This window comes from Pongo pygmaeus, chromosome 11, assembly GCF_028885625.2.
Source record: "Pongo pygmaeus isolate AG05252 chromosome 11, NHGRI_mPonPyg2-v2.0_pri, whole genome shotgun sequence".
NCBI lineage: Eukaryota > Metazoa > Chordata > Mammalia > Primates > Hominidae > Pongo > Pongo pygmaeus.
The window spans coordinates 142408612-142436412 of record NC_072384.2 but is presented as its reverse complement, the minus strand read 5'-3'; the positions used below and the strand labels follow the sequence as shown (position 1 = coordinate 142436412).

General features: G+C 51.4%; 1 protein-coding gene across 15 annotated transcripts; it reads right to left on the bottom strand.

The window, feature by feature from the left end:
• Positions 1–900: 900 nt before the first annotated feature.
• On the bottom strand, positions 901–27650 carry ING5 (inhibitor of growth family member 5). Of its 15 annotated transcripts, none has more exons than XR_010122961.1 (10): positions 27420–27650; positions 24807–24878; positions 20250–20416; positions 18613–18724; positions 18033–18126; positions 7327–7462; positions 7130–7191; positions 3597–5734; positions 2424–2631; positions 901–2323 (listed from the first exon to the last, which is right to left on the bottom strand). XR_010122961.1 is itself a non-coding variant. In XM_063648452.1 (9 exons), coding segments are annotated over exons 1-8 (681 nt in total). In that variant the 5' UTR covers positions 27457–27650; the 3' UTR covers positions 901–5405; positions 6218–6265. The 15 variants fall into 15 exon arrangements, 10 of the variants coding, with proteins under 10 accessions (XP_063504522.1, XP_063504519.1, XP_063504520.1 ...); XR_010122959.1 differs by having other exon boundaries at positions 901–1868; XR_010122962.1 differs by having other exon boundaries at positions 901–1868; positions 3597–5405.
• Between the last annotated feature and the right edge of the window lie 151 nt (positions 27651–27801).

Genomic DNA, 27801 nt, shown 5'->3' with positions numbered 1-27801 from the left:
CTTCGTCTCAAAAAAAAAAAAAAAAAGAAAGAAAAAAAAAGCAAGCAACTGCAGCATTCTCACACGTCTTCCTTGGAAGTCAACTTGAGCCCCAGCACTGGCCACTGAGCTTCCTGAGCAACCACCCAAGGTAAGGCACAGGGTCCTCCCCAGACCCCCTGCCAGCAAGCTCCACAAACCACTCTCCAATCACTGCATACCACTTCAGAATTCAACTCCACAAACCACTCTCCAATCACTGCATACCCCTTCAGAATTCAATTTCACACACCTGTCTCTGGGTACAACACTGACATTTTACACCTGTTTCCCAAAATGATGCTGAGTCATGGGGGTGGTTCCCCCATACTTTTCTCGTCGTAGTGAGTAAGTCTCACGAGAGCTGATGGTTTTATAAGGGGAAACCCCTTTCACTGGGCTCTCATTCTCTCGTCTGCCGCCATGTAAGATGAGCTTTTTGCCTCCTGCCAGGATTGTGAGGCCTCCCCAGCCATGTGGAACTGAGGGTCCACTAGACCTCACGCCTGTAATCCCAACACTTTGGGAGGCAGGCAGATCACCTGAGGTCAGGAGTTCAAGACCAGCTTGGCCAACATGGCGAAACCCCATCTCTACTAAAAATACAAAAATTAGCAGGGCATGGTGGCATGTGCCTGTAATCCCAGCTACTCAGGAGGCTGAGGCAGGAGAATCGCTTGAACCCGGGAGGCAGACGTTACAGTGAGCCGAAATCATGCAGTGCCATTGTACTCCAGCCTGGGTGACAGAGCAAGACTCCGTCTCAAAAAAAGAGAAAAGAAAATTTTTTTTAAAAAAATCTCTTTTTCTTTATAAATTACCCAGTCTCGGGTATGTCTTTATCAGCAGCGTGAAAACGGGCTAATACAGATGCACTTTCAATTGTTTGTTCCAAAAAATACTTTATTTATTAAACAATATATCCATAATCTATAACATGATCCAAAAATACTGATATACATCTTTACATTATCTAATAAAAAGATTTACAACATTATCTTTCCTTTACAAAGGGAACATAGATAATAATTCCTTGAAAATAAAAATGTAACATTCATGTTAAAGCTGCATCATCGTTTTGGATGAAATGTGGTTAAAGGTGAACACCACAAAATACATACAGAGGAAGAAAGAAACTCCAATACACTCTCTCCTGAATGGGAACATTTTCTTACACTTCCCCTGGCTTAAAATTCCTCTCAGCACAAGTATTGAAGGCCAATCACTGCTCACTAAAAATTCAGGAAAACCTTAAGTCTTCAATGCCCATAATTAACATCCCTCGCGGTTTTATTCTAAACCACGAAGACCTAACCTAGGACAGGGCAGACCCTCGGCTCTGGTGTCATGTGGGAAGCTGCTCTGGGCCAGCGTCATTGCTCAAAGCAGCCCCAGCCAGGGCTCCCAACAACAGGACAGGAGGCCAAGTCCGGCGGGGCTGCTGGACAGAAGACAAGCTGGCCGGTGTCCCCATCCATCCCAGCAAACCCTCCCATTGCCACAGGTCTGCACAGCTGCTTCTCGCTGCTCCAGGCAGACTGGAAAACACCCACGTCACAAAGCCCTGGCCAACAGTGAGACGTGCGGTCAGCTGCTGCTCAGGCAGCCACGTAGGCCTCCGCTCGGCGTGGTCTCATGTCCATCCGCCCAGGGGTCCCACCCAGCATGAGATGGGTGGTCAGCTGCTGCTCAGGAGGCCACACAGGCCTCCACTCGGCATCCATGTCCCCAGCAGCAGCACCTGGGGCACATTTGCAGATGCAGAGGGCTCGGTTTCACCAGCTCCTGTTTTCACTGCAGCCTGCCTTCCCCTACAGGATTTCCTCAGATCACTGACTGATACCGCAGCACTGAAAACAAGGAAAATGGGCAGAATGCTCCTTCCCATAGAGGTCAATCGCACAGCCACAGAGGACCCACACCTTCGGCTCAGATGAAGCTGCCAGAGTGACCCACTGGGTCCAGCCCACACACCCTCAATCCAAGAGATGGGTCTGGGGCCGGGCAGCTGTGGAGGGGGGTCTGGTCCAAGACTAAATCCCTGAATCATCCCCAGGGAGAAGGCAGCCAGGCCTTCTGGAGCAAGGCATGGATGGTGCAAATGGTGTGGCTCCTGTGTCCCTGCAGAGCTGGGGCCAGGCCAGGGGCCATGACCTTCTTTTCTGGCCAAACTGCCACTCCTGAGTGTGTCTCTCCCATGGGTAGACAGCATCTGCCACAGAGCACTCAGGATTCAGTTGGGTCCAAACTACAGCCCAAGGAATTGTCTCATTCTGCTCATGTTTTCTGTGTTTCTTCCAAAACTCTATGCATATTATTTTGGTGATATTATTGTAAGTGGCAAAAGTAAACATTAAAAACACATAAGCACAGAAACTTGAAAAGAAAAGGTCAAAATTCAATACCTGGGATGGTGCACAGTGGCAGGCAGGACCACATCATCACGTGTCAGACAATGACATGGCTTCCCACATGGAAGCCAGTCATCTTTCCCCAGAAAGCAGCGAGACCTCAGGAAGCCGGGCAGCCAAAAGCATCAACAACCCCAGCACTTTCCAGGGGTAGCCACGGGTGTGAACAGCTCAAAGGTGGAGCGCAATATCAAATTCATTTCTGAAAAATTGCCAGGCATTGTTTCAGCACAAACTCCCTGCACTTACCTATCCCTCTTCCCAAAAATGGTAAAAGAGAGAAAAACATTTTCCACAATGTATCCTCCACCATCATTAAACATCTGTGTTGGCCGGGTGCAGTGGCTCATGCCTGTCATCCCAGCACTTTGGGAGGTCGAGGTGGGTGGATCACTTCAGGTCAGGAGTTCAAGACCAGCCTGGCCACATATGGTGAAACCCCATTTCTACAAAAAATACAAAAATTAGCCGGGCGTGGTGGTGGGCGCCTATAATCCCAGCTACTTGGGAGGCTAAGGCAAGAGAATCACTTAAACCCAGGAAGCGGAGGTTGCAGTGAGCCAAGATGGTGCCATTGCATTCCAGCCTGGGTGACAAGAGCAAAACTCCGTCTCAAAAACACAAAACAAAAAACAAAACACACACACACACACACACAAAACCTGTGCTAACAAAAAGTTAAGTCATTAAATGAAAATTCATCTCCCAGCTGAGCACAGTGGCTCACACCTGTAATCCCAGCACTTTGGGAGGCTGACGCAGGCGGATCATTTGACCCCAGGAGTTTGAGACCAGTCTGGCCAACATGGTAAAACCCCGTCTCCAACAAAAATACAAAACTTAGCTGGGTGGCCGGGCGCGGTGGCTCACGCCTGTAATCCCAGCACGTTGGGAGGCCGAGGCGGGCAAATCACAAGGTCAGGAGATGGAGACCATCCTGGCTAACATGGTGAAACCCCCTCTCTACTAAAAATACAAAAAATTAGCCAGGCGTGGTGGTGGGCACCTGTAGTCCCAGCTACTCGGGAGGCTGAGGCAGGAAAATGGCATGAACCCGGGAGGCGGAGCTTGTAGCAAGCCGAGATCGCGCCACTGCACTCCAGCCTGGGTGACAGAGCACAACTCCATCTCAAAAAAAAAAAAAAAAAATTAACATACAAAACCCACCCATCTCCAGTTTTACAGCCGTGGCTGAGGGTGTGAAGCACTGTAGCCTGCCGTCTCTGGCGCTTTCCCTTCTAAGCCGCAGGAAGGCACCGCTTGGAGGGAGCCCTTTCAGGCCCAGACACTGGCAGGGACGAGCAGCAGCAGTGGCCAACCGCCACCTGCACCTGCCTGGCACCTGCGCCCGGAGGATCCACTCCCACCCACACCCTTGGAAAAGGACAGGCGGCCCAGAGGCATCCTTGTGTTCAAGAACCGCAGAACATGAATGTGGACACCATCCCAACCAGGACTGTTCAGGATGTTCTTGTTCTCTTGTTCTCACTGACTACCAGCTTCTCGACGGGAGGGCCCCGTCTGAGACACAGAGCTTCACACGTTCCCTCTGCTTTATTTCCTCTCCCTAGTGAAACATTAAACACAGGAGGAAAAGATACAGATGTAGCCATCAGAAGGAAGTGAGGCTGTCATTCCAAATGGCCCCCCACCATGAAGAAAACCATGCTTTTCTTAAATCGGGAACCTCAAGTCTCAGTTTTCCCTCAGGTGTCTTTCTGTGGTGTGAGGACAGAAAGAGGCTTCCCTGCATTCCTCAGGAATCCTCTCCTTCCTCTAAAGGCACAGGAGAGGATTTCTGAGAGCCTGTGATGCTGTCGGGAACCGCAGGCTAGGCACTGTCACCAATGCATCACAACAGAGCAAATCTGCACAGCCTTCCCCAACTACCACCGAAAGGATGGCTCCGGCTCAGCTTGGTGAACGCTAATTAAACAAAAAGCACACTCGAGTTTCCTAGCTTCATTCCAGAACTGCTATTGTGGCACAATAAATTCACAACAAATTCACATCGGAGTCCCCTTGAACGGGAGCTGCGGGCCTGGGGAATGCACAGCACAGGCAGAAGCATTCGTGGTTCGTCAGCTCCTGGCAGACGGGACTCACTTCACAGACACACAGACCCACAATCTTCATGCTATTACGATAATTTCATCTTCACAGTAAAAACATCACCAATTCCCAGAGAAACGGAACATCAGCCCAGCTGTTGCACAGGGTCTTGTGGGTGCTGGTCACAGGACCCACAGCTACTCCAAGCTAATGAAGAGCCGTTTACTCCAGAGGTGAATCCCCCGAGGGAGGACTGAAGTCCAAGCTAAAAAGGCAGCGCACAGTGAAGCGGAGGCCACTTCCTCCGGGGAAGAGCCCCCAGCCCTCCTGGGCCCGTCAGAGGCGCCCCAAGCAGGAGTGCACGGTGGCCGGATGCGGCACGGAGCTGAGTGTGAGGAGGGCAGCCGGCCGCCACGGCAATGGCCCCACGCGCGCCTCTCCGTGGCAGGTGTGCTCCAGCGGTTGGGGCACGCGGAGCCCGGGCTGTACCAGTCCTAGAAAACCACAGGAAAGCTATGCGAGGGTGGCCCACGCGCTGCAGAGTGGCGGCTGTAGACCAGGTTACCATGTCCCCGCCTGTGCCTGGCCGGGCAGCCCGAGCTCACGAGCACCCGCCCATGTCCGCTGGGGCTCCCTGCTGATGCTCGGGGGAAGTCCTGTAAAAGCCACACTGACGTCGCGGCGGCGAGTCCCTGCAAGGTCGCCCTTCTGTGCGAACAGGGTTTGGTGGGTTCTTGTTCTAGGAAACATCCAGCATTTCAACTGGCCACTGAGTTACTAAGTATCAACCGAACAAGGTAGTTTTAAAAGGAAGGGAAATATTGCGACACGAATGAAGGAACAGATTAACTTGCTCCTCGGATCTGGGCACACGGCTCCTCCTACTTCTTCTTCCTCTTTTCCTGGACACACCGTGGACAGAACCTGTGACAAGAAAGGCGCAATGAGGCCCTGGGCACCATTTCCACCAGCGCGCAGGGTGCCCAGGGCCCGCCTCCCCACGTCTCCCAGGGCTGCTGGACACCGGCAGGAGGGCACCAGGAGAGGCACACGCAGGGGGGCCGCGGCCCTCCCGCGGGGAAAACGCGCCGATGCGCGTGCGGCTCTATGCAGGACGCCAGTTCTGAAGTTGACAGATACACATCAATGAGCAAAACCGATTTGACACCCAGGCGTTCCTCCTTAACAGGTGGGTCCTTCTTCCCCGGCCGATGGCATGGTCGCTGGTGCCCTCTGTCTGGAGTCTGTGGGGGCTGCAGGTACCAAGCACGTGTGAGCATGGCAGCCCCTCAGGCCCACGGAAACCCAGCCAGGCACCCTGCACTGGCCCTGGAAGCTGCCGTCTCACAAGTGCTCCCTGGTGACTCTGAGCAAGTTCTGGAACCGCACGCACAAGGGGCTCCTGAACAGAGGCAGCTGCTGACCACAGAGGACATTCCATAGGTTCCCCACGCAGGAGGCAGCTGACTCGCATGTGACAGCAAACGTCAACCCCCGCCTGGCTCAGGCCCAAGCCTGCCCAGGGCCCTCCGCCCTAACACCCTCTGTACCCCTTCTCAAAACCCTCGGTGCACTGTCCCCCAGCCGCATGGCGTGGGGCACCACAGTGCCATGTGTCCCTGTGACAGGACAGCCTGTGTCGACGCCACGTGACACCGTGAGCTCGGCCAGCCTCCGAGACACAGCATCCTTTCCCTGTGTCCTCACACCGAACACCAAGGATAACTGGCTCTTACCAACTCGGGCGAGTCTGCCGGAGTTTCAAACACGCTGCCACGATGACCTCTGAGTGCCACACAGAAGAGCACATTCCGATTTCATTTTCAGAACATATATATCCATTTTTAGATTTTCAGCACAGGCAAACAAAGCCAGGTTTTTATCTTTTTATTTATTTATTTGAGACAGGGTCTTGCTCTCTCGCCCAGGCTGGAGTGCAGTGGCGCGATCTCAGCTCACTGAAGCCTCGGACTTCCAGGCTCAAGCCATCCTCCCGCCTCCGCCTCCCAGGTAGTTGGGACCACAGGCACGCACCACCACGCCCAGCTAATTTTTGTATTTTTTGTAGAGTTGGGGTCTCCCGATGTTGCCCAGACTACAGGTTTTTATTTAAATGAAATCTGAGGAACAACAATGCAGAAAGTTGCCATTGCCAAGGGGATGCAGGAAGAGAAGATGCTCCTGGCACCCGCACCCTTCTCCACTAGACAGAGCCGGGGGCAGAGCCCCAGATCCACACCCCGGCTTCAGGGCTCACATCTGATGCTATCTTTCCCAAATTTCCCTAGGGGACAAGAACCTCTCATTTCTGATTTAAGACGATCCCTACCTCCCACAGAGTCCGGAAGGTTGTCCTTCAGGAGGGGCCGTTAACGTGAATATTACGTAACCTGGTAACCGCCATCCCTGGGTGACGGCATCCCTCTGCCAGCTCGGACAGGCACAGCAGCAAAGGGGGGAAAAAGCCACACCCAGAGCAGCCAGCCAGCCAGCCACACTCCTTGAGGCCACAGTGGGGCATGCCTACATGGCTACCGTGCCCTGCTAAGCCTGGCAAGATTCTGCCATCGAGCGCCTTCTCCCGGGGAGGCCAGCAGCACAACACCCAGCAGGCTGGGAGAAAACAGAGCGAGCATCCCCACACTCACCATTTTCCTTTGGGTTTCGTGGTAAGGTCCACGCAGGCAAAGTGAAACCACTCAATTGGACACTGCAAAGTAAAGGGAGAAACCGCAGTCAACACGCCTCATGTTCTGTATGGGAAACACAAGAAATGCCAACACCCGCCAGCCCCGCCCCACACAAGACCCCGCCCCATGGCGCGAACCCTGCAGGTGACACTCACGTCTGGATTGTCACAGCCGATCATCTCCCCATAGGAGACCTGGTGGCACAGGCAGTACGTGGGTTCGTTCGGGTCCACGGGCATGTCCAGCACGTCGGAGGGGTGCACGGACAGGATGGTGTCAGTGAACTCAGACCTGCAGGGGACAGGGCACAGGCACCGCTGAAGGCCATGGTGGGAAGTCAGGTGGCACGGACACCACGGGCCCTTCTGTCTCTGACTTAAGGCCCCCTCACCCCAAAACTGTGAAGACAATCATTCCAAGGGGGAAATTGGTACTGTGCTCTGAGCGACACATAATGAATAAACTTGCTTCCATTTTTCCCATTGTCCTTTAGAAATGAATGCAACTCCAGGGCCAGCCACTGCAGTCATGCACTAACTGAATACACACCTTGTGGACGTTTTCTTCCTGGAGCACACATTTTCAAAACCTCAATAACCCCTCTGAACACGCAATGTTCTAAGAAGGCGCAGCAAGAAAATCATTAAGGATATGAACAGATTGTCAGCTGATGCTAGAAAGAACACTGTTACCCACAAAAATCCAGGAACAGCAGCAGCTGGCAGCAGAGGGGTGGAGACCTTGCCCCCACCTTCGGACCCAGGCGGGGACATGGGGGCATGGAGGGCCCCCAGGAGGCCGTGAAGCGTAGCACTCACCCACAGCACCGGGGTTCTGGTCCCACTCTGGGGACGAGTCCACTCTCATCTCGGTCCCTCCTCCCAGACAGGACTCCCCCGGGGACCTCTGGACTCAACCCACTTCTGGGCCATCCCTCCAAAGACCCTGGCCCCTTTGGAAACAAGCACACGTCACCTCTGCCAACAGACAGCTGACACCTGAGAGAAGCCTGCCAGCCTCCCACCCCAGACTGACAGGTGTCAGAGCAGCCCGCACAGTCAACAGCTCTCCCATAACTGTGACCTCCTCCCAAGAGAACAGCCGTGCGTCCTGCACCCGGGCCCTCCACGCACCTACTCAGGCACCTCTGCCCCAATACTGAGTCAACCAGCAGCTCCCCACACACTCCCAGGACCACCCACCACCCACCCAGCTGTCCACCTGGCACAGGGCCCCTTCCAACCACACACCATCCTTGTCACTCCTCCATCCCCATCAGCTCCCACGTGGGTTTCTACACAACAGCCTGGCGGGTGTTCCACCCTGTCTATGCCTCCCTCCAAGCCTGCCACCTGTAGCACCATGGCCACCCCGCCAGGACCACAGACTCAGGTGGAGACTTTCCCGTTTGAAAGGGATGCACTTAGGGGGAAATTTACGCTTTTATATTTCAGTATTTTTCAAATAAACATACAAGCTGCAGATACTATAGACAGTGTATTCCCATTAGTACAGAAAGAAAAAGTATCTTCCCTATCCCACCCTCTAACCCAAGAATATCTAGTTGGTACGTAAACACGGCAGGTTAGCAGGAGGAACGTGGCCGTGAGAAAAACAGTCACGATCAGGGAAAGCCAAGGAGCAGAAGTCTGGGTCCCACAGGGAATCAACACTCAGCTTTTCCTTGGATACCCTGTCTAAAGCTTTTCTACGCCTTTGCAATTGCCTATACACATACACACACACTCGGGCTCAGCATGCACCCTGCCTCCCCGCTGCCCTCTGGCACAGGGGCGCCCACCTAAGTCTGTCCTTTGTGGGTAATCTGCTCTTCTGCTCTTTCTCTCTGTCTGGGAATAGACAGGCGTTTCTCTTTAGAGCTGAAATCCATCAGTGTCACAAGTCCAGGTCCAGGTGCTGCCGACACTGCTTTCAAGCAACAGTCTCAAGTAGTCTTCGGGTCTCTCCTCCAACAGCGGCACGCAAGGGTCTACGTCTCAGTCTCCTGCCGATTCTGGGATGCCACCTGTGGCTTCACCTCCAAGGGGCTCCTGCACTCTCCTCGAGTCACCTCTCACCCGCGGAGAGCAGGGCAGCACCCTCTGCTGCCAACCGTCCCCGAAACGCTCTCTGACGCCCTCCTCTTCTGTGCCGAGTCCAATTCTGTCCACAAAGCCCGACCCGACACCTTGAGCTGACACTTGACCCGTGTCTCAGCATCACCAGGTTCGAGGGCGCTGGCCAGATTTGACAGCTGTGGGAGAGGGCCGGGGGCCTGAGGGGACCGCCCAGCAAGGGCACCCCAGAAGCTGAGGCCAGCATGCAGGCCTCACTGGCCTCTCAGTCTCGCCTGAGGGAGTGCCATGGCATGTGGCCAGGGAGTGCTGCTACCAGCCCTGAGGGAGGCAACCAGGAGGCCATGGGGAGCCCTGTCCCTTGCACAGGCCAGGGTGACCCCAACTGTCAGCGGCTGCTGACTCCCTTCAGCACCACTGCCACAAGAGGCACCCTCTGTGCTAACTCCCCAAGGTGTGGCAGGCACCCCTCGCCAGACAGTGCCAGCGAGCCCTTCCGCGCCCAGCCCCGATGGCTTCCCAGCACTCCAGGTGGCTCCTAGCAGGGGGCTGGCTGCCTGTCCAAGCCCTGGGATTCCAGGTGCTACAGGTGACATTGCCCTTCATCCACACACATAGGTTCTGCCTCGCCAGAGCAAGGCCACAGGGCAGCAACAGTGCAGGGGGCAGCCTCAGGTCACGGGATCTCAGATGAGACACGGAGCATCTGTGCAGTCTAGGCACACTGCATTCCAGGAAGAGCCCCGGGCACGTGGGGAACAGGCCTGAAGAGGGCAGGCCACAGGGACAAGATGGTGTGTGTTCCTGGGTCCCCAGCAGGGAACAGGACCTGCCTTGAGGCAGAGCGGCCTGGCACCGCAGCGTGACCACGAGGGGCATGAAAACCCACTGTGCTGATGGGTCAGGGACGCGCGCCACAGAACTCCAGAGCCCAGGGGCAGGCGGGCTCCTGCAAACACCCAGGATGATGCCCTTGGAGGCACCCGAGTGCACACTCCCACCCCGCAGGCCAGGCTTTGGGTCCAACCGACTGGTCCTCAGGATGACCCGTCTGCCCACCTGCACCATCCTCCTGTCCCTCTGGAAGGGGCCTGCTTGGTGCCTTGGACGTCAGAGCCCAGCTTCAGAGCTGGCCTTACCAGCCCGTCTCGACGTCTTGCAATGGGACAGGAGCAGCACTGCCACTTGGGCGCACAGAGAAGAAAGAGATTCACACACAAGCTAGATCCAGAGCCAGAGGGGCCCCGCAACTGTCGCCATCGGTGATCACCCTTCTCATCTGTCACTACTGCGACCTGCCTGGCAGGCAGCGCTGAGCTCCCAGGCTCCGCATTGCTACTAAACAGTGCTGGTCAGCGCACTGTCAGGACAGGAAAAGCCATGAGGCCATGGTGGATCTTCCTGTGTTTGCAGAGGTGCTGGCTGTTCCTGAGGTCTCTGAAGCCAGGCAGAGCCCTCAGGGAGGAAGCCCCGACCCCAACAGGGAGCTGGAGTCTCCTTCACCCCCACAAGGACCCCCAGTGCCTGCATTCCTTATGCCTAGCATACCCTTGAGAAACAGCACTGGGTGAGGAAGAGACCAGGAGGAGTCCCACTTTCACGCAGAAAAGGCACGGTCGGGACAGGGCCTTCAGGTTCCGAGCAGGAAGGAGCAGGAAGACTCAGAACGCTGTTGCCACTGAGTTAGAAAACACAAAACCCAGCAAGTCACAAAAACCACATTCTCAAAGATGTCGGGGAGCTGTGGAGCAACAAGAGCTAGATGACCTGCAGACAGAGTGGGGGGTGTTGGGGGGTTGCGGGGGCGTCCGCCTGCCTCATGCACTGAGTGAGGGCTGGGCTGGCCACTGGGCCACGCTGAGCCCACACAGCCACACGTGGCGGCCGCGTCCCCACCGACATTTATAGATTCCAGAGGCCGCACAGACCAACTAAAAGCAGAGGGAAAATCCCTGCAACCTCGGAGTTCTCGAGGAAGGGGTCTGCTTGGGCACCGCCGGTCTCCTCCCCCGCACTTCTACGAACTGTGGAAGCCGCTGGGGCAGGAGGCGAGAGAGGAAATCTCAAGGTCCTCAAGGGGCCTCGGTGGAGCTGAAGCTGAGACCCTGCCCCGCCCCAGGCCCCCAGCCCTATTGGCCTGGACTAAAACAGAACGAACACCTCCTGGGGAGAACAGAAATCTCCCTCTCCATGCTTCCTTTATACCTAAGGTCAGACAGCTAATAACAAATCATAAGACATGTACCCTCAGCAGGGAAATAGGACTGATTACGTTTTTTTAAAAGCTGGTTACCAAGGAATGGTGGCACATGCCTGTAATCCCGGCTACTCAAGTGACCCTCCCACCTCAGCCTCCCAAAGTGCTGAGATTACAGGCATGAGCCAAAGCACCCAGCCCTACAATCTCCTAAATGAAAAATGTATTAAAGGAGATTAAAACTAACTTAGGGCTGGGCACAGTGGCTCATGCCTGTAATCCCAGCACATCGGGAGGCCAAAAACAGGCAGATCCACCTGAGGCCAGGAGTTCGAGACCAGCCTGCATAACACGGTGAAACCCTGTCTATACTAAAAATACAAAATTAGCCAGTCATGGTGGCATGCGCCTGTAATTCCAGCTACTTGGGAGGCTGAGGCAGAGAATCGCTTGAACTTGGGAGGCAGAGCTTGCAGTGAGCGATTGTACCAGTGCACTCCAGCCTGGGCGACCGAGCAAGACCTTCTCAAAAAAAAAAGAAAGAGAAAAGAAGGAAGGAAGGAAGGGAGGAAGGAAGTGAGGGACGGAGGGAGGGAGGGAGGGAGGGAGGGAGGGAGGGAGGAAGGAAGGAAGGAAGGAAGGAAGGGAGGAAAGGGAAGGTGAGAGGCCGAGCTGGGTGGATCACTTGAGGCCAGGAGTTTGAAACCAGCCTGGCCAACATGCTGAAACCCTGACTCTACTAAAAATACAAAAATTAGCCGGGTGTGGTGACGCTCACCTGTAATCCCAGCTACTTGGAAGGCTGAGGCGGGAGAATGGCTTGAACCCGGGAGGCAGAGGCTGCGGTGAGCCAAGATTGCGCCACTGCACTCCAGCCTGGGCAACAGAGCCAGAACCTGTCTCATAAATAAATAAATAATAGAAACAAATCAAACTGAAGTACAGAAAGAAAAAGGCTTACAGAAAGTAAGCAGAGCCTCGGTGAGCTGTGAGAAAATCTAAGCTAAGGAATACACAGGGAGCTGGACAGCAGGAAGAGGAGAAAGGAGAGCACAAAAATATTGGAAGAACTGTCTGAAAATTTTCCAAATTTGATGCAAAGTATAAACCAACAGTTCAAAGATGCTCAACAAGTTCCACACAAAATATACACAAAAAAACACACCAATACACATCATAACCAAACTGTTAAGAGCCAGTGACAATGAGAAATCTTAAAGGCAAAAAAAAAAAAAAAAAAAAGAAACCACCAAAAATAATTATTATCACTAATTTATCATCAGAATCAATGAAAGACAGAAGAAAATGAGAGAACATCTTTAGTGATAAAAGAAAAAAAGGTCAACCTAAAATTCTATATGCAGCGAAATAAAAGCATTTTCAGAGAAACAAAAACTTAGAGAATTCATCACCATCAGCATACATGTACTGTAAAAAATGTTAAAGTTCTTCAGTAGAGGAGAAATGACAAGACAGAAATTTGCATCCACATAAAGAAATATACATAAGCAGAATATGTATGGAAAAAAAATTTTTAAAGAAAGAAAATAAATATTAAGAAATAATAGTTGGGCTAGGTGCGGTGGCTCATACCTGTAATCCCGCCACTCTGGGAGGCTGAGGCAAGAGGGTCACTGGAGGCCAGGAGTTTGAGACGCAGCCTGGCTAACATGGCGAAACCCCATCTCTACTAAAAATACAAAAATTAACCAGGTGTGATGGTGGGTGCCTGTAATCCCAGCTACTCAGGAGGCTGAGGCACGAGAATCACTTGAACCTGGGAGGCAGAGGTTGCAGTGAGCTGAGATCGCACCACTGCACTCCAGCCTGGGCCACAGAGCAAGACTCTGTCTCAAAAAAAAAAAAAAAAAAAAAAAAAATGAAGGTTACCAGAAATGGCAACTATATGGGGTAACTATATATGGGGTGACTTTCGTGGTGAGAACACTTAAACTCTACAATTTTTTTGAGACTATATTGTTACTAACTGTAGTCACCATGTTGTAAAACAGATCTTTTGAACTTATTCCTCCTATCTAAATGAAATTCTGTATCCAACATCTCCTCTGACCACCCCAGTGCCTGACCACCATTCTACTCTCTACTTCTGTGAGTTCAACATCTTTACATTCCACATATGCTTTAAAATGTGTTCAACATAATCAGTGGTTTGCATCTAAGGTAATAATACGTATTGTGAAGCTTAGATCACATGCAGAAGCAAAATGAAGGACAACAGCACAAAGGCAGGAAATGGAAGACTTGTGTGGAGCCTCACATTAAACATCAAATAGTGTAATATCTGAAGTTCACTGTGATAACTTAAGGAAACTGAGTGCACACACTAGAACAATCCTTAAAATACAGGGGCCAGGGGCAGTGGCTCACACCTGTAATCCTAGCACTTTGGGAGGCCGAGGTGGGTGGATCACTTGAGGTCAGGGGTTCGAGATCAGCCTGGCCAAAATGGTGAAAATCTGTCTCTACTAAAAATACAAAAACATTGGCCGGGTGTGGTGGCACACACCTATAATCCCAGCTACTGGGGAGGCTGAGGCGTGAGAATCGCTTGAACCTGGGAAGCAGAGGTTGTAGTGAGCCAAGATCACGCCATTGCAAATTGCACTCCAGCCTGGGCAACAGTGCAAGACTCCGTCTCAAAAAAAAAAAAACAACAAGCATGGCTAATAAGACAAGAGGAGGAAAAAAACAGAATACTAAAAAAATACCTGGTTAGTCCAAAAGAAGACAGGAAAGGAGCAGAAGGAACAAACAGAAAACTAATAGCAAGATGGTGAATCTAAATCCCACCATATCATTAATTATGTTAAATATGAACAGACCAAATATTGCAATGAAGGCTGGGTGCGGTGGCTCATGCCTGTAATCCCAGCACTTTACAGGGAGGGGAGGCCGAGGTGGGCAGATCACTTGAGGTCAGGAGTTCGAGACCAGCCTGCCCAGCATGGTGAAATCCTGTCTCTATTAAAAATACAAAAATTAGCTGGCCTTCAAAGGATTTCAATTATATAATGTTCTTTGACCACAACAGAACTCAACTAAAAATTAAAATTAGAAAAGTATCTGAAAAATCTCAAATTATTTGGAAATTGAGACACATACTTCTACATAAGTTATAAGGCAAAGAAGTAGCATAAAAAAAAAAAATTCTAGGCCAGGTGCAGTGGCTCACGCCTGTAATCCCAGTATGTTGGGAGACCAAGGCAGGCAGATCACTTGATCCATCAGGAGTTCAAGACCAGCCTGGCCAACATGGTGAAACCCTGTCTCTACTAAAAATACAAAAAAAAAATTAGCCAGGCATGGTGATACATGCCTGGAATCCCAGCTACTCAGGAGGCTGAGGCAAGAGAATTGCTTGAACCCGGAGGGCAGAGGTTGCAGTGAGCCAAGATCACACCACTGCACTCAAGCCTGGGCAACAGAGTGAGGCTCCGTCTCACCAAAAAAAAAAAAAAAAAAATTCTATTCCAGCACTTTGGGAGGCCAACGTGGGTGGATCACTTGAGCTCAGGAGTTTAAGACCACCCTGGGCAACATGGCGAAACTCCATCTCTACCAAAAATATAAAAAATTAGCCAGGCATGGTGGCATGCACTTGTGGTCCCAGCTACTTGGGAGGCTGAAGTGGGAGTATCTCTTGAGCCCAGGAGGTGGAGGCTGCAGTGAGCCAAGATCGTGCCACTACACTCCAGCCTGGGTGACAGAGTGAGACCTCATCTCAAAAAACAAGAAAAACATTCTAAAATATTTTAAATAGGTAAACAAAATAAAAATTAAAAACAGTATCAAAATTGTATCAAAATCATAATATATCAAAATTTGTGGAGTGCAACAAAAATAATAATTAGAACAAGGAAGATAAAAAAATCAATTATCCAAGCTACTTCCACCTTAAAAAGCTAGAACAGTATAGACAAAGTAAACCTGAGTAGAAAACAGGAAATAGAGAGTAGAAACAAATGCAATAGCAAACAAAAAAATAGAGAAAACAATAAAAATAATGAAACTAAAAGCTAGTTCTCTAAAAAGATCAAAACGGCCAGACGCAGTTGCTCACGCCTGTAATCTCAACACACTGAGAGGTTGAGGCAGGCGGACTGCTTGAGCCCAGATGTTTGAGACCAGCCTGGGCAACATGATGAAACCTTGTCTCTACAAAACACTAGCCAGGCACAGTGGTGCGTATCTGTGGTCCCAGCTACTCGGGAGGCTGAGGTGGGAGAATCGCTTGAGCCTGGGGACGGGAGGGTGGAGGCTGCAGTGAGCCATGTTATGCCACTGCACTCCAGCCTAGGTGACACAGCTAGACCCTGCCTCAGGAAAAAAAAAAAAAAAAAAAGGATCAAGACAAAATGAGAGCAACATAAATTACTAATATCAAGACTGAAAGAGGGGTCATCATAACAGACACATCAGAACCATAACAATGCGAAATTATTAGCAACCTGATGTCTAAAAAATCTGACAACCTACACAAAACAAATTTCTTGAAAGACACAGATTTTTTCCATAACTGACTGGAGAAGAAATAGAAAGCCTGAATACTTCCATAACTTTAAAGGAACTAAATGCAACATCAAACTGTACACTTAGAATAACATTTTATTGTATGTAAATTATTCCTTAATAAAGTTAATTCAAAAGGTTAGAAAAACAGCAGGACTAAACTATAATGTATAGTGTCTAGGAATGCACTATAAAACTATTAAAGAAACAAGGACATAAATACTATAGAAATCTAGATCATGTTTATTTGGGGGCAGGAGGAGTTTATGATTTTAACAGGGCATATGGAAGGCCTTCCAGCAGCAGTTAATCACTGACTAGGTGCTACTTACAAAGATCTTCACTTTACGGAAATTAATTAAACCATGTTTGTTCTGTGCGGTTTTCTGTATCTGTGCACTAGTTTACAATACAAGAATGTTGGTTGTTTTTTTTTTTTTTTTTTTGAGACGGAGTTTCGCTCTGTCACTCAGACTGGGGTGCAGTGATATGATCTTGACTCACTGCAACCTCCACCTCCTGGGTTCAAGCAATCTCCCTGCGTCAGCCTCCCAAGTAGCTGGGATTACAGGCAGCTGCCACCACACTCAGCTAAGTATTTTGCATTTTTGGTAGAGACGGGGTTTCACCATGTTGGTCAGGCTGGTCTTGAACTCCTGACCTCAGGTGATTAACCTGCCTTGGCCTCCCAAAGTACTGCAATTACAGGCATGAGCCACCGCGCCCGGCCAAAAGGCTAAGCACTAGCTAAAACACTGAAAATTGGGGCTGGGCACGGTGGCTCACGCCTGTAATCCCAGCACTTTGGGAGGCCGAGGCAGGTGGATCACCTGATGTCAGGAGTTCGAGACCAGCCTGGCTAACATGGTGAAATCCCATCTCTACTAAAAATACAAAAACTTAGCCAGGCATGGTGGTGCGCACTTGTAGTTCCAGCTATCCAGGACGGTGAGGCAGGAGAATCGCTTGAACCTCGGAGGCAGAGGTTGCAGTGAGCCGAGATGGCGCCATTGCACTCCAGCTTGGGCAACAAGAGTGAAACCCCATCTCAAAAAAAAAAAAAAAAAATGAAAATTGTCCCTTTTTTGTCAAGAAGAACTCTTTTTTTCCCTTTTTTTTTTTTTTTGAGACAGAGTCTCATGTCGTGGCTCAGGCTGGAATGTAGTGGTGCGATCATGGCTCACGATCCTCCCAGCTCAGCTGCTGGGACTACAGCCCACACCACCACACTCAGCTAATTTTTTCTATTTTTTCTAGAGATGGGGGTCTCACTTTGTCACCCAGACTGGTCTCAGATTCCTGGGCTCAAGTGATCCTCCCGCCTTGGCCTCCCAAAGTGCTGGAATTATAGGCATGAGCCACCATGCCCAAAACTTAAACTCTTTGACCCCTCCCCCTGTGAGATCATCTCCATAGAGGCTTCGTGGCATTTCAGCATTTTCTCTTTAGTCTAAATGTCACTCCTCTGAGGTAATGCCATGATCTCTTTGGAAGGTATACAATACAATACCTTTGGAGGGTGTCAGTGGGAGAATGCTTTAAATAAAGTATCTCAAAAAACTTCAAGTTAAATGACATGTCTATTTAATAAATGTGGCCACATAATTAACAGTGAATATATGCAAACTATATATTGACACATAAAATAACTGACAGATATACAGAAATCTAGCTACTTAAAGAGTGGTTTACATTGGCCTCTGTCAACAACACATCATCCTACTGTAGCTCACCATGCTACTGTCCCTAGCGGGGCAGCACACACTGTGGCTAAGAGGACAGGCACTGCAGTCAGACTCCAGGTGCAGGCCCAGCCGCACCACAGCAGCTCTAAAGCCTGGGCAGGTCCCTGCGACACTGAAAATGCCCCTGACAACGGCACCCCCTCAAAGGCTGCGGTGAGGACGGGCTGACGACAGGCGCACAGCATAAGAACCAGAATACCACCCGGCACACAGTGTGCACGTCACTCAGGGGTCAGCTTCCATCAGTGTTTCTACATCCAGGACACAGGCTATGGGTATTTGTTCTTTTGGAAAAAGAGGGGAAAGCTTCTTACCCTCCTTTATGCTTCTTCTTCTTTGGTGTATCTTCCTCTGACGTCCTCCTGCCTCGGCCCCGGGACCCTCTTTTTTCTTTCTGACCCCGGCCTTCTGAAAAATAATCAAGACGCAAATTATTTTTATAGAATTCTCTAAAGCAAGGCCAGTTTTGTGTTTTGTTTTTAAGGAGTCTCGCTCTGTCTCCCAGGCTGGCTGGAGTGCAACAGAGCAATCATAGCTCACCGCAGCCTTGACCTCCCGGGCTCAAGCAATCCACCCACCTCAGCCTTCCGAGTAGCTGGGACCACAGGTGTGCACCACCACACCCGGCTAATTTTTAAATTTTTTGTTGAGATGAGGTCTCACTATGTTGCCCAGGTTGGTCTCAAACTCCTAGCCTCAAGTGATCCTCCTGCCTCAGCCTCCCAAAGTGCTGGGGTTATAGGCATGAGCCACCATGCCCAGCCTGCAAGACAAGGTTTACCCAAATATGATACTTACCCTAGTGATCGTACTTTAATGATTTACCGTGACAAAACTCTTCAAAACTCCATAGTTAACAGTAATAAAATAAAGAAAAAAATTTAACAGACTTGCTTTTTAACCCTCGCCCTCCGGAGCTTTCAAAATCACTGCCCTCCATCTTGTCCTTCAGATCTGCCTCAAAGCGCGCCAGGTCTGCATCAAGCCTTCGAATGTGTTTATCCACCTACAAAAGGATACCCAAAATCTTAAAGTAAAACCAAAACACCTCAGAAATCACGAACGTACAAAAGTATCCACCAGGAAACACCTTCTTGCTCTTTAATTGAGTCTCCAATGAACAAACCTCTGCTAAAACAAGGCCCACCATTTCAAAGTCCATGCAAGGGTCGTGTGCTTTTTCTGCATATTTTGACATTGCAATGGAATAAATCCCATTTAGGGAAAAGACATGAGTGTGGGCAATAATGAGAAGCAGAGTTGTGAAATGCAGTGAACAAGGCCTGGGATATCTGACGCTCAACCCTACTTTAAAATATGGCTATCTGGAGGCCAGGTGCAGCGGCTCACACCTGTAATCCCAGCACTTTGTGAGGTCGAGGCAGTCTGATCACCTGAGGTCAGGAGTTCAAAACCAGCCTGACCAACATGGTAAAATCCCATCTCTAATAAAAATACAAAAATTAGGGCAGGCGCGGTGGCTCACGCCTGTAGTCCCAGCACTCTGGGAGACTGAGGCGGGTGGATCATTTGAGGTCAGGAATTCAAGACCAGCCTGGCCAACATGGCAAAACCCCATCTCTATTAAAAATACAGGCCAGGCACAGTGGCTCATACCTGTAATCCCAGCACTTTGGGAGGCTGAGGCAGGTGAATCACCTGAGGTTGGGAGTTCGAGGCCAGCCTGACCAACACGGAGCAACCCCATCTCTACCAAAAATACAAAATTAGCTGGGCTTGGAAGCGCATGCGTGTAATCCCAGCCACTCAGGAGGCTGAAGCAGGAGAATTGCTTGAACCCAGGAGGCAGAGGTTGCAGTGAGCCAAGATCACACCACTGCACTCCAGCCTGGGCGATAGAGCAAGACTCTGTCCCAAAAAATAATAATAAATAAAATTAAAAAATAAAATAAAATATGGCCACCTGGAGGTCGGGCACGGTGGCTCATGCCTGTAATCCCAGTATTTTGGGAGGCTGAGGCGGGTGGATCACTTGAAGTCAGGAGTTCGAGACTAGCGTGGCCAACAGGGTGAAATCCCGTCTCTTCTAAAAATATAAAAATTAGCTGGGCGTGGTGCTGCATGCCTGTAATCCCCGCTACTCGGGAGGCTAAGGCACGAGAATCACTTGAGCCTAGGAGGCAGAGGTTGCACTGAGCTGAAATCACACCACTGTACTCCAGCGTGGACGACAAAGTGAGACTGTCTCAAAAAAAACCCAAATGGTTCCTCCGAGCAGATACACAAACAAAAAGGGCCCAGAAAAAAAAAACAAAAAAAAAACCAGGGATGGTCCTACATGAAGTGTATCCCGTCTGCACTTCCTCCAGCAGCGTCAGGCTACCAAAGCCAGCCTTCCACTTGGCTATGCTCATTTCTGGGCGGTTTTTACAGTTTGTTGCATGAGAGGCAGGAGTAGAGGTCAGAGGAAGAGCCATGGCCACTGCCCCGCCCTCGCCATCTCATAGGTCTGTGCGGCTAGCAGCACTCTGTCATCGCCGAGAAAGCCATGGCCCCCGCCTCGCCCTCACCATCTCGTAGGTCTGCATGGCCAGCTGCACTTTGTCGTCACTGTATTCCTTGCACTTGCTGTAGGCATTCTGGATCTTCTGCAGGCGCTCCACGCGCTGGTCTGGAGACAGCGTCTTCACCGTGGAGATGTACTCTGCAGCCAGGATGTCAATCTCTGCTTTCTTATCTGATGGAGAAATGGGGGAAAAGCTAGCCCTGCACAAGACACCATGATGTGCTCACCAGACTGGCAACAACTAAAGTCAGTCAACACCAAGTTGTGGCAAAGATGTAGGCTGACATGAACTCACGCTGTGCTGGTGGGAGCGCAAGTGGGCAGAACTGTTCTGCACAAACAGTCTGGGATCGTGTGGATGTGCAGACTTTACGGCAACGTGCCCAGGACAGTCCCAGTTCTGAATGTTACACAGCAAGTAGTCACAGTGCCCTCTTCGACTCTCAAACATCCTATGTGAATAATTTGTAGTCACCTTTCCTATGACTTGGCATACTACTCTTTTCTCTCTTTTCTTTTTTTCTGGTAGAGCAGTCAAGAAAGAACACACTACTCTTAAATACCCTAAAGAAACCTTATGTAACCTAAAGAAATACACATGGGAAAACATTCATAAGAGCAGAAAACAGAAAACAACCCAAATGTCCAATCCTCAGTAAAATGGAGAACTAAGCTGTGGTCCCTTCAGACAACAGAGTGCTACTCAGCAACAAAAAGAGCAAACTACAGCCACACACAGCAACACGGATGATTCCCACAGAAGGTGACACGGAGCAAAAAGAGTAACAAACAAAAGAAAACATACTGGATGATTCCATTAATACGAAGGGCAGAAACAGACAGAACTCTTAACCCTTCGGTTTAGAGGGTTAAGAAAACTGTTGAAGGCCGTGCACGGCGGCTCATGCCTGTGATCCCAGCACTTTGGGAGGCCAAGGCAGGCGGATCACGAGGTTAAGAGATGGAAACCATCCTGGCCAACGTGGTGAAACCCCATCTCTTCTAAAAATACAAAAATTAGCTGGGCATGGTGTTACGTGCCTATAGTCCCAGCTACTCAGGAGGCTGAGGCAGGAGAATCACTTGAACCTAGGAGGCAGAGGTTGCAGTGAGCTGAGACTGTACCACTGCACTCCAGCCTGATGGCAGAGCAAGACTCCGTCTCAGAAAAAAAAAAGAAAACTACTGTTAAAGGTGGAAGGTGACTGTCACCAAACTCAGGATGGTCACCCCTTGGTTGGGAAGGGGTGTCATGACTAGGAGGGTCACAAAGGCCTTCAGGTGCTAAAGGGCTTGATTTCTCCATCTCGGTAGCAGAAAACAGAGAGGTTCACCTGGTAATATTTGTTAAGCAATCTATAAATGTTGCACATTCATTTCCTGAATATATGTCACATTTCACAATAAAATTACTCTGTATTCCCTAGTCAAGATGCTGTACCTAAGGAAAAAAACACAGCTATCTCAGTCTTGTAAAACATGTGCCCAGGCCGGGCATGGTACTCACGCCTGTAATCCCAGCACTTTGGGAGGCCGAGGCGGGCGGATCACCTGAGGTCAGGAGTTCGAGACCAGCCTGACCAACATGGATAAACCCCGTCTCTACTTAAAATACAAAAAATTAGCAGGGTGTGGTGGCGTATGCCTGTAATCCCAGCTACTCGGGAGGCTGAGGCAGGAGAATTGCTTGAACTTGGGAGGCGCAGGTTGTGGTGAGCTGAGATCGTGCCATCACACTCCAGCCTGGACAACAAGAGCGAAACTCCATCTCAAAAAAAAAAAAAAAAACCTGTGCCCAGCATAATGAATAAAAAATCTCAGGCCAGGCATGGTGGCTCACGCCTATAATACCAGCACTTTGGAAGGCCAAGCGGGCAGATCACCTGAGGCTGACAGTTTGAGATCAACCTGATCAACATGGAGAAACCCCATCTCTATTAAAAATACAAAATTAGCTGGGCATGGTGGCGCATGCCTGTAATCCCAGCTACTCGGGAGGCTGAGGCAGGAGAATCACTTGAACCTGGGAGGCAGACGTTGTGTTGAGCCAAGATTGCGCCATCGCACACCAGCCTGGGCAACAAGAGTGAAACTCCATCTCAAAAAAAAAAAAAAAAAAATTCCCACACCAAAACACATTACCATGAAATTTAAAACTTCAGAGATAAAGGAAACATCTCAAAAGCTTCTGAATAGGAATAACAACAAAAAAATAGATCACACATATAAACGACCAAGAATCCAAACAGCACCAGATTTTCTGCAGCAACGTGGAAGCTAGGAGACAAGGCAGCAATGCTGCCAACATCCTGAGTGAAAACAACTGTCAACCTGGGATTCTATACTCAACCAAACTATCAGCTGAGTATGACGCTAGGAGATAAGGCAGCAATGCCGCCAACATCCTGAGTGAAAACAACTGTCAACCTGGGATTCTATACCCAACCAAACTATCAGTTGAGTATGACACTAGGAGACAAGGCAGCAATGCCGCCAACATCCTGAGTGAAAACAATTGTCAATCTGGGATTCTATACCCAACCAAACTATCAGCTGAGTATTACGCTAGAACAAACACATTTTCAGACATGCAATGTTACAAGAAAATCTACCTTCCTTTTTTTTCTTTTTTTTTTCTGAGATGGAGTTTCGCTCTTGTTGCCCAGGCTGGAGTGCAATGGTGCGATCTCCAGGTGCAACCTCCGCCTCCAGGTTCAAGTGATTCTCCTGCCTCAGCCTCCCAATTAGCTGGGATTACAGGCATGCACCACCACACCCGGCTAATTTTGTATTTTTAGTAGAGATGGGGTTTCTCCACGTTGATCAGGCTGGTCTCGAACTCCTGACCTCAGGTGATCTGCCCGCCCCGGCCTCCCAAAGTGCTGAGATTACAGGCATGAGCCACCGCGCCTGGCCAAGAAAATCTACCTTCCTATGTGCGCCTTTCTTTCAGGAACCTACCAAAGGAAAGGCTCTATCAAAACAGGAGAGCAAGGAAAAAAAGAGGACATTTAGGATTCAGGGAAGAGGGTCCCACACTGAAGAGGGGTGAAAGGAGATCCCAGGAAAACCTCAGGGCAACAAGTGCGCAGTCGGCACGGAAACAATCAGAACTGTGGCCTCCAGGACACAGGGCTCCGCGGAAAGAAAGCACACACAGAACTGTCAGGGTAGATAGCCTGACAGACCACACGGAAAAGCCCAGCCGGGGAGATGAGGGTCGAATGCAGAAAACAAAGCCAACAAACAGGGCCATGAGTAACTCTAAGAAATACACAAAGTTATTCCAAAGGGGTCATATAAGCACAGCAGGTGGCATGGCTCAGTGTTAAAGTACCTATACAGCTGCCCAGTGGAAGTCCCATCACTGGTCTCACCACAAATTCTAACAAACTACAGCCAGGAAATGGGGGAGCCAGGTGCAGGCATGTGAGGGTGTGGGGGCCACTGGAGAAGTACAGCTGCCTGTGCCATATATGCCTGAACAACATCTAAAACTGACAAGAGATAAAATAAGAAACAGCAACAAAAACATGTTGTTTAGAAACAGGGAGTTTAAGGGCTGGGTACGGTGGCTCATGCCTGTAATGCCAGCACTTTGGGAGGCCTAGGCAGGCGGATCATGAGGTCAGGAGATCAAGACCATCCTGGCTAACATGGTGAACATGGTGAAACTCCGTGTCTACTAAAAATACAAAAAATTAGCCAGGTGTGGTGGCATGTGACTGTAGTCCCAGCTACTCGGGAGGCAGAGGCAGGAGAATCACTTGAACCTGGGAGGTGGAGGTTGCAGTGAGCCAAGATCGTGCCACTGCACTCCAGCCTGGGCAACAGAGTGAGACTCTGTCTCAAAAAAAAAAAAAAAAAAAAAAAAAAAAAAAGAAAAGAAAAAAAGAAACAGAGTTAGGGCCGGGCGAGGTGGCTCACACTTATAATCCCAGCACTTTGGGAGGCTGAGGCGGGCAGATCACGAGGTCAGGAGATCAAGACCATCCTGGCTAACACAGTGAAACCCCGTCTCTACTAAAAATACAAAAAAAAATTAGCCGGGTGTGGTGGTGGGCACCTGTAGTCCCAGCTACTCGGGAGGCTGAGGCAGGAGAATGGTGTGAACCCAGGAGGCAGAGCTTGCCGTGAGCCGAGATTGCGCCACTGCACTCCACACTGGGCGACAAAGTGAGACTCCGTCTCAAAAAAAAAGAAACGGGGTTAAATACCAAAAGGCCAAAAAGTACTACCAAACTTTTAAAACAATGCACACACTACACACTTTGAAAATTGAAAATATTCAAAAGAAAAAAATGGCAATAAATATTTTGATTGGAAAGGGTGATGGTTATAAAAACGTGATATAAAGATGTGTAAGAACCCAAGAAACTAAATGTGGCTTCGAAAGTATCAACACTTACTGCAAGACACTGAGTGATACCCACAGCCCAGGGCTAGGCCAATGCCCCACTACCCTGGGTCCCCTCAAAACCCTCTGCCACCAGCCTTCAGGAGCTGCTGGCTCCCAGCTGTCAGAACCCAGTTCTGGTTGTATGGAGAGGCCTGAACCCACCTTCTGTCCTTTGGTCCAGCTCTCGCATCAGCTGGAAGTTCCTCTGAAGTTCGCAGGGAAGGTTCTCGATACCTGAAACACAAAAACACGGAAGCCATGTACCTCTCAGCAGCAGGACAAAAATTCACCTCCAAAGGTTTTTTGTCTTTTTTTTTTGAGACGGAGTTTCTCTTGTTGCCCAGGCTGGAGTGCAGTGGTGCGATCTTGGCTCACTGCAACCTACACCTCCCAGGTTCAAGTGATTCTCACACCTCAGCCTCCTGAGTAGCTGGGATTACAGGCATGTGCCACCATGCCCGGCTAGTTTTTGTATTTTTAGTAGAGATGGGGTTTCACCAGGTTGGCCAGGCTTGTCTCAAACTCCTGACCTCAGGTGATCCGCCCACCTCGGCCTCTCAAAGTGCTGGGATTACAGGCGTGAGCCACCAGGACTGGCCAAAAGTTTTATACTTCAAGGCTACAAGCCCACTCTGTACTCTGTCTCTGTTAGGGTTTGGGGAGCAGAAGGATTGTGATCTCATTTTTAGACTCAGGTACCCAACAGTGCTGACAAGAGGCTCTGTGCACACTTCAGAAGCTGTCAGAAGTCAAAGAAGGGAGAGGGAAACTTGGAAACCAACAGCACAGGCAGGGGAGGCCAACTGGCCCCACCCTCTAGGCTACCCCACCTCAGTGAGCGGCATCCTCCAAGGCTCAAGCCAAAATCCCCTGGGTCCTCCTTGGTCTTCCCCCACTTTACCCAGAAATCCAGTGCATCGAGCAGTGTAGCCACGCTGCCCACGCAACTTTATGCAAGGATAGAAATGTTTTCTCCCTTGGCCGGGCGTGGTGGCTCATGCCTGTAATCCCAGCACTTTGGGAGATCAAGACAGGCAAATCAGTTGAGGTCAGGAGTTCAAGACCAGCCTGGCCAACATGGTGAAACCCCGTCTCTACTAAAAATACAAAAATTATCCAGGCGTGGTGGTGCACACCTACAGTCCCAGCTACTCGGGAGGCTAGGGCATGAGAATTGGTTGAACCTGTGAGGCGGAGGTTGCAGTGTGCTGAGATCATACCCTCCAACTTGGGCAACAGGGTGAGACTCCATTTCAAAAAAACAAAAAAAAGAAAAAGAAAAGAAATGTTTTCTCTCTGAGCTGCTCAAGACAGTGGTGGCCATAGGGAGCTACTGAGCACTGGAAATGGGACTAACGCCATTCAGTTTTAATTTTACTTAAATAGTCCCTGTGGCTAGCGCAACCAATCTCCACAGTCTGCCAGGAGGACCCCCGTGCTGCTTTACCGTCTGCTTTGTTACTCCCTAGACCAGGCCAACCTCCGCCACCTGCACAGCTGACACAGGCTCCTAAGGGGGGCTGCCTCCTCCAGTCTTGGTCACCCTCCCATGTGCTGTTCACAGTTACCAGGCAATCATTTTAAACCTAACTCTATCTTATGCATCTGATGCTTCCAGCCCCAGTGTTTTCCCAGCTCCCCTAGAGGACAGAGGCACAGCCTCCCGGCTGACACAGCCTCCCAGACACACACACACAGTCAACCCTCCTTGGGAGGCCAGCTCACTGGCTGGGTGCCAGGATAGAGAAGGCCTCCCCTCCAGCGTGCTCCCCAGCTTGACTCTTCTACCCGGGGAACCCCCCACTACTCAGACCCCCAAGAGACAGCGGAGCACATGGGCAGAACCGGGCGTCCCTCTAGGGCAGGGGTCTCCAGCTCCAGGCCACGGCTCACTCGCCACTCTCTCAGCCCCTGGGCGGGTGCCAGGCCGAAGACCATGAGGATCCCCAGTGCAGTGCCCCCACGAGGGCCCTCTAGAGCCACCCGGCACAACCCCAAACACCGCGACCCCAAAGCTGTGCCCATCCCGGGCCGACGTCAGGGGTCCCGCGTGGAGTCTGCCCCTCTAAGAGCGGGAGACCCTGAGCAGGCTGCTCGGCAGCGCTGGGCCTTCCCTGGTGTGTAAAGTGAGGGAAAGCACAATCCGCTCAGCCGCTGGGGGCGCCGACCTGCTGCCACCTGGAAACAGCACAGCCCGCCCACCAGGGCCGACTCGGCACCGCCCTCCCCGCCTCCGCGCCGCAGTCCCCAGTGCCGGGGAGAGACGCCCCGCGGCCCGCACGCCCTCCCCAGCCGCGGTCACACAAGAGGCCGGCGCACACGGGCGCACAGCCAGGCGGAGGCCCAGACCCCGGAGCCCCCAAGGCCCGGAGCCCCGCAGCGGGCGCCAGCTCCATCCGCAGACCGGACAGGGACGGGCGGGACCTGGCGGAGCCGAGGCCGGAGCTGGGGGCGGAGATGAGGCGGGGCCTGTGTAGGGGCGGGACCAAAGCTGTGGGCGGGGTCGAGGCCGCAAGCCCCGCCCCTCCCCGCCCCGCCGTGACGCACCTGGAATTGGCGCGACCCAGCCGGCGGGACCCCCCGCGCCCGCCCCCCGCGCCCTCCCCTCCCTTGCGGCCCTGCCCCGCCCCGTCCGCGCGCCCCCCCGTCGCGCCCGGCCGCGCCCGCCGCCATCCCGAGCCCACGGGGTCTGCATGCGGTGCCCGGCGCGCGGGGGGCTGCGGCACGGAGGACTCCGCGTGGGCGGCGGGCGCGGGGCCCGCGGGGTGCGCTTACTGTCCAGATAGTGCTCCAAGTACATGGCGGTCGCCATCTTCGTCCGCGGCCGCGCTCGGGGTCTGCGCGGGCGGGCGGTGCCGCGGGAGGCGGGGGCGGGGCGGTGCCCGCGCGCTCACTATTCATGAGTCGCGCGCGCTGATTGGTCGCTCCCGGGGGCGGGGTCGGACACGCCTTTCAGCTTCCGGCGGGCGGCGGGCTGCGGGGCCCGGGCTGAGGTTGTGGCGGCGGCGTCGGGCAGCGAGCAGGACCCAGGGCCGCAGCGGATCGGAGGCCGAGGAGGAGCAGGGGTTCCCGGCCCCACCGCCCGCCGTGCGGCCCAGGGCACCCAGGTGGGCGTCTCCCCTCCGCACCTGCCAGCGACCCCTGAGCCGCCAGACGC

Coding starts and splice junctions, on each gene's coding strand:
- ING5 (XM_054478202.2), bottom strand. CDS start 24,834: ATGCGAGAGCTGGACCAAAGGACAGAAG. Junction 10,925..18,032: donor AAGAAGAAGCATAAAGGAGG/GTAAGAAGCTTT, acceptor TTTCTAACTCAG/TGGCAACAGCGTTCTGAGTC. Junction 10,431..10,794: donor CCCAGTGCTGTTTCTCAAGG/GTATGCTAGGCA, acceptor TGTGCGCCCAAG/TGGCAGTGCTGCTCCTGTCC.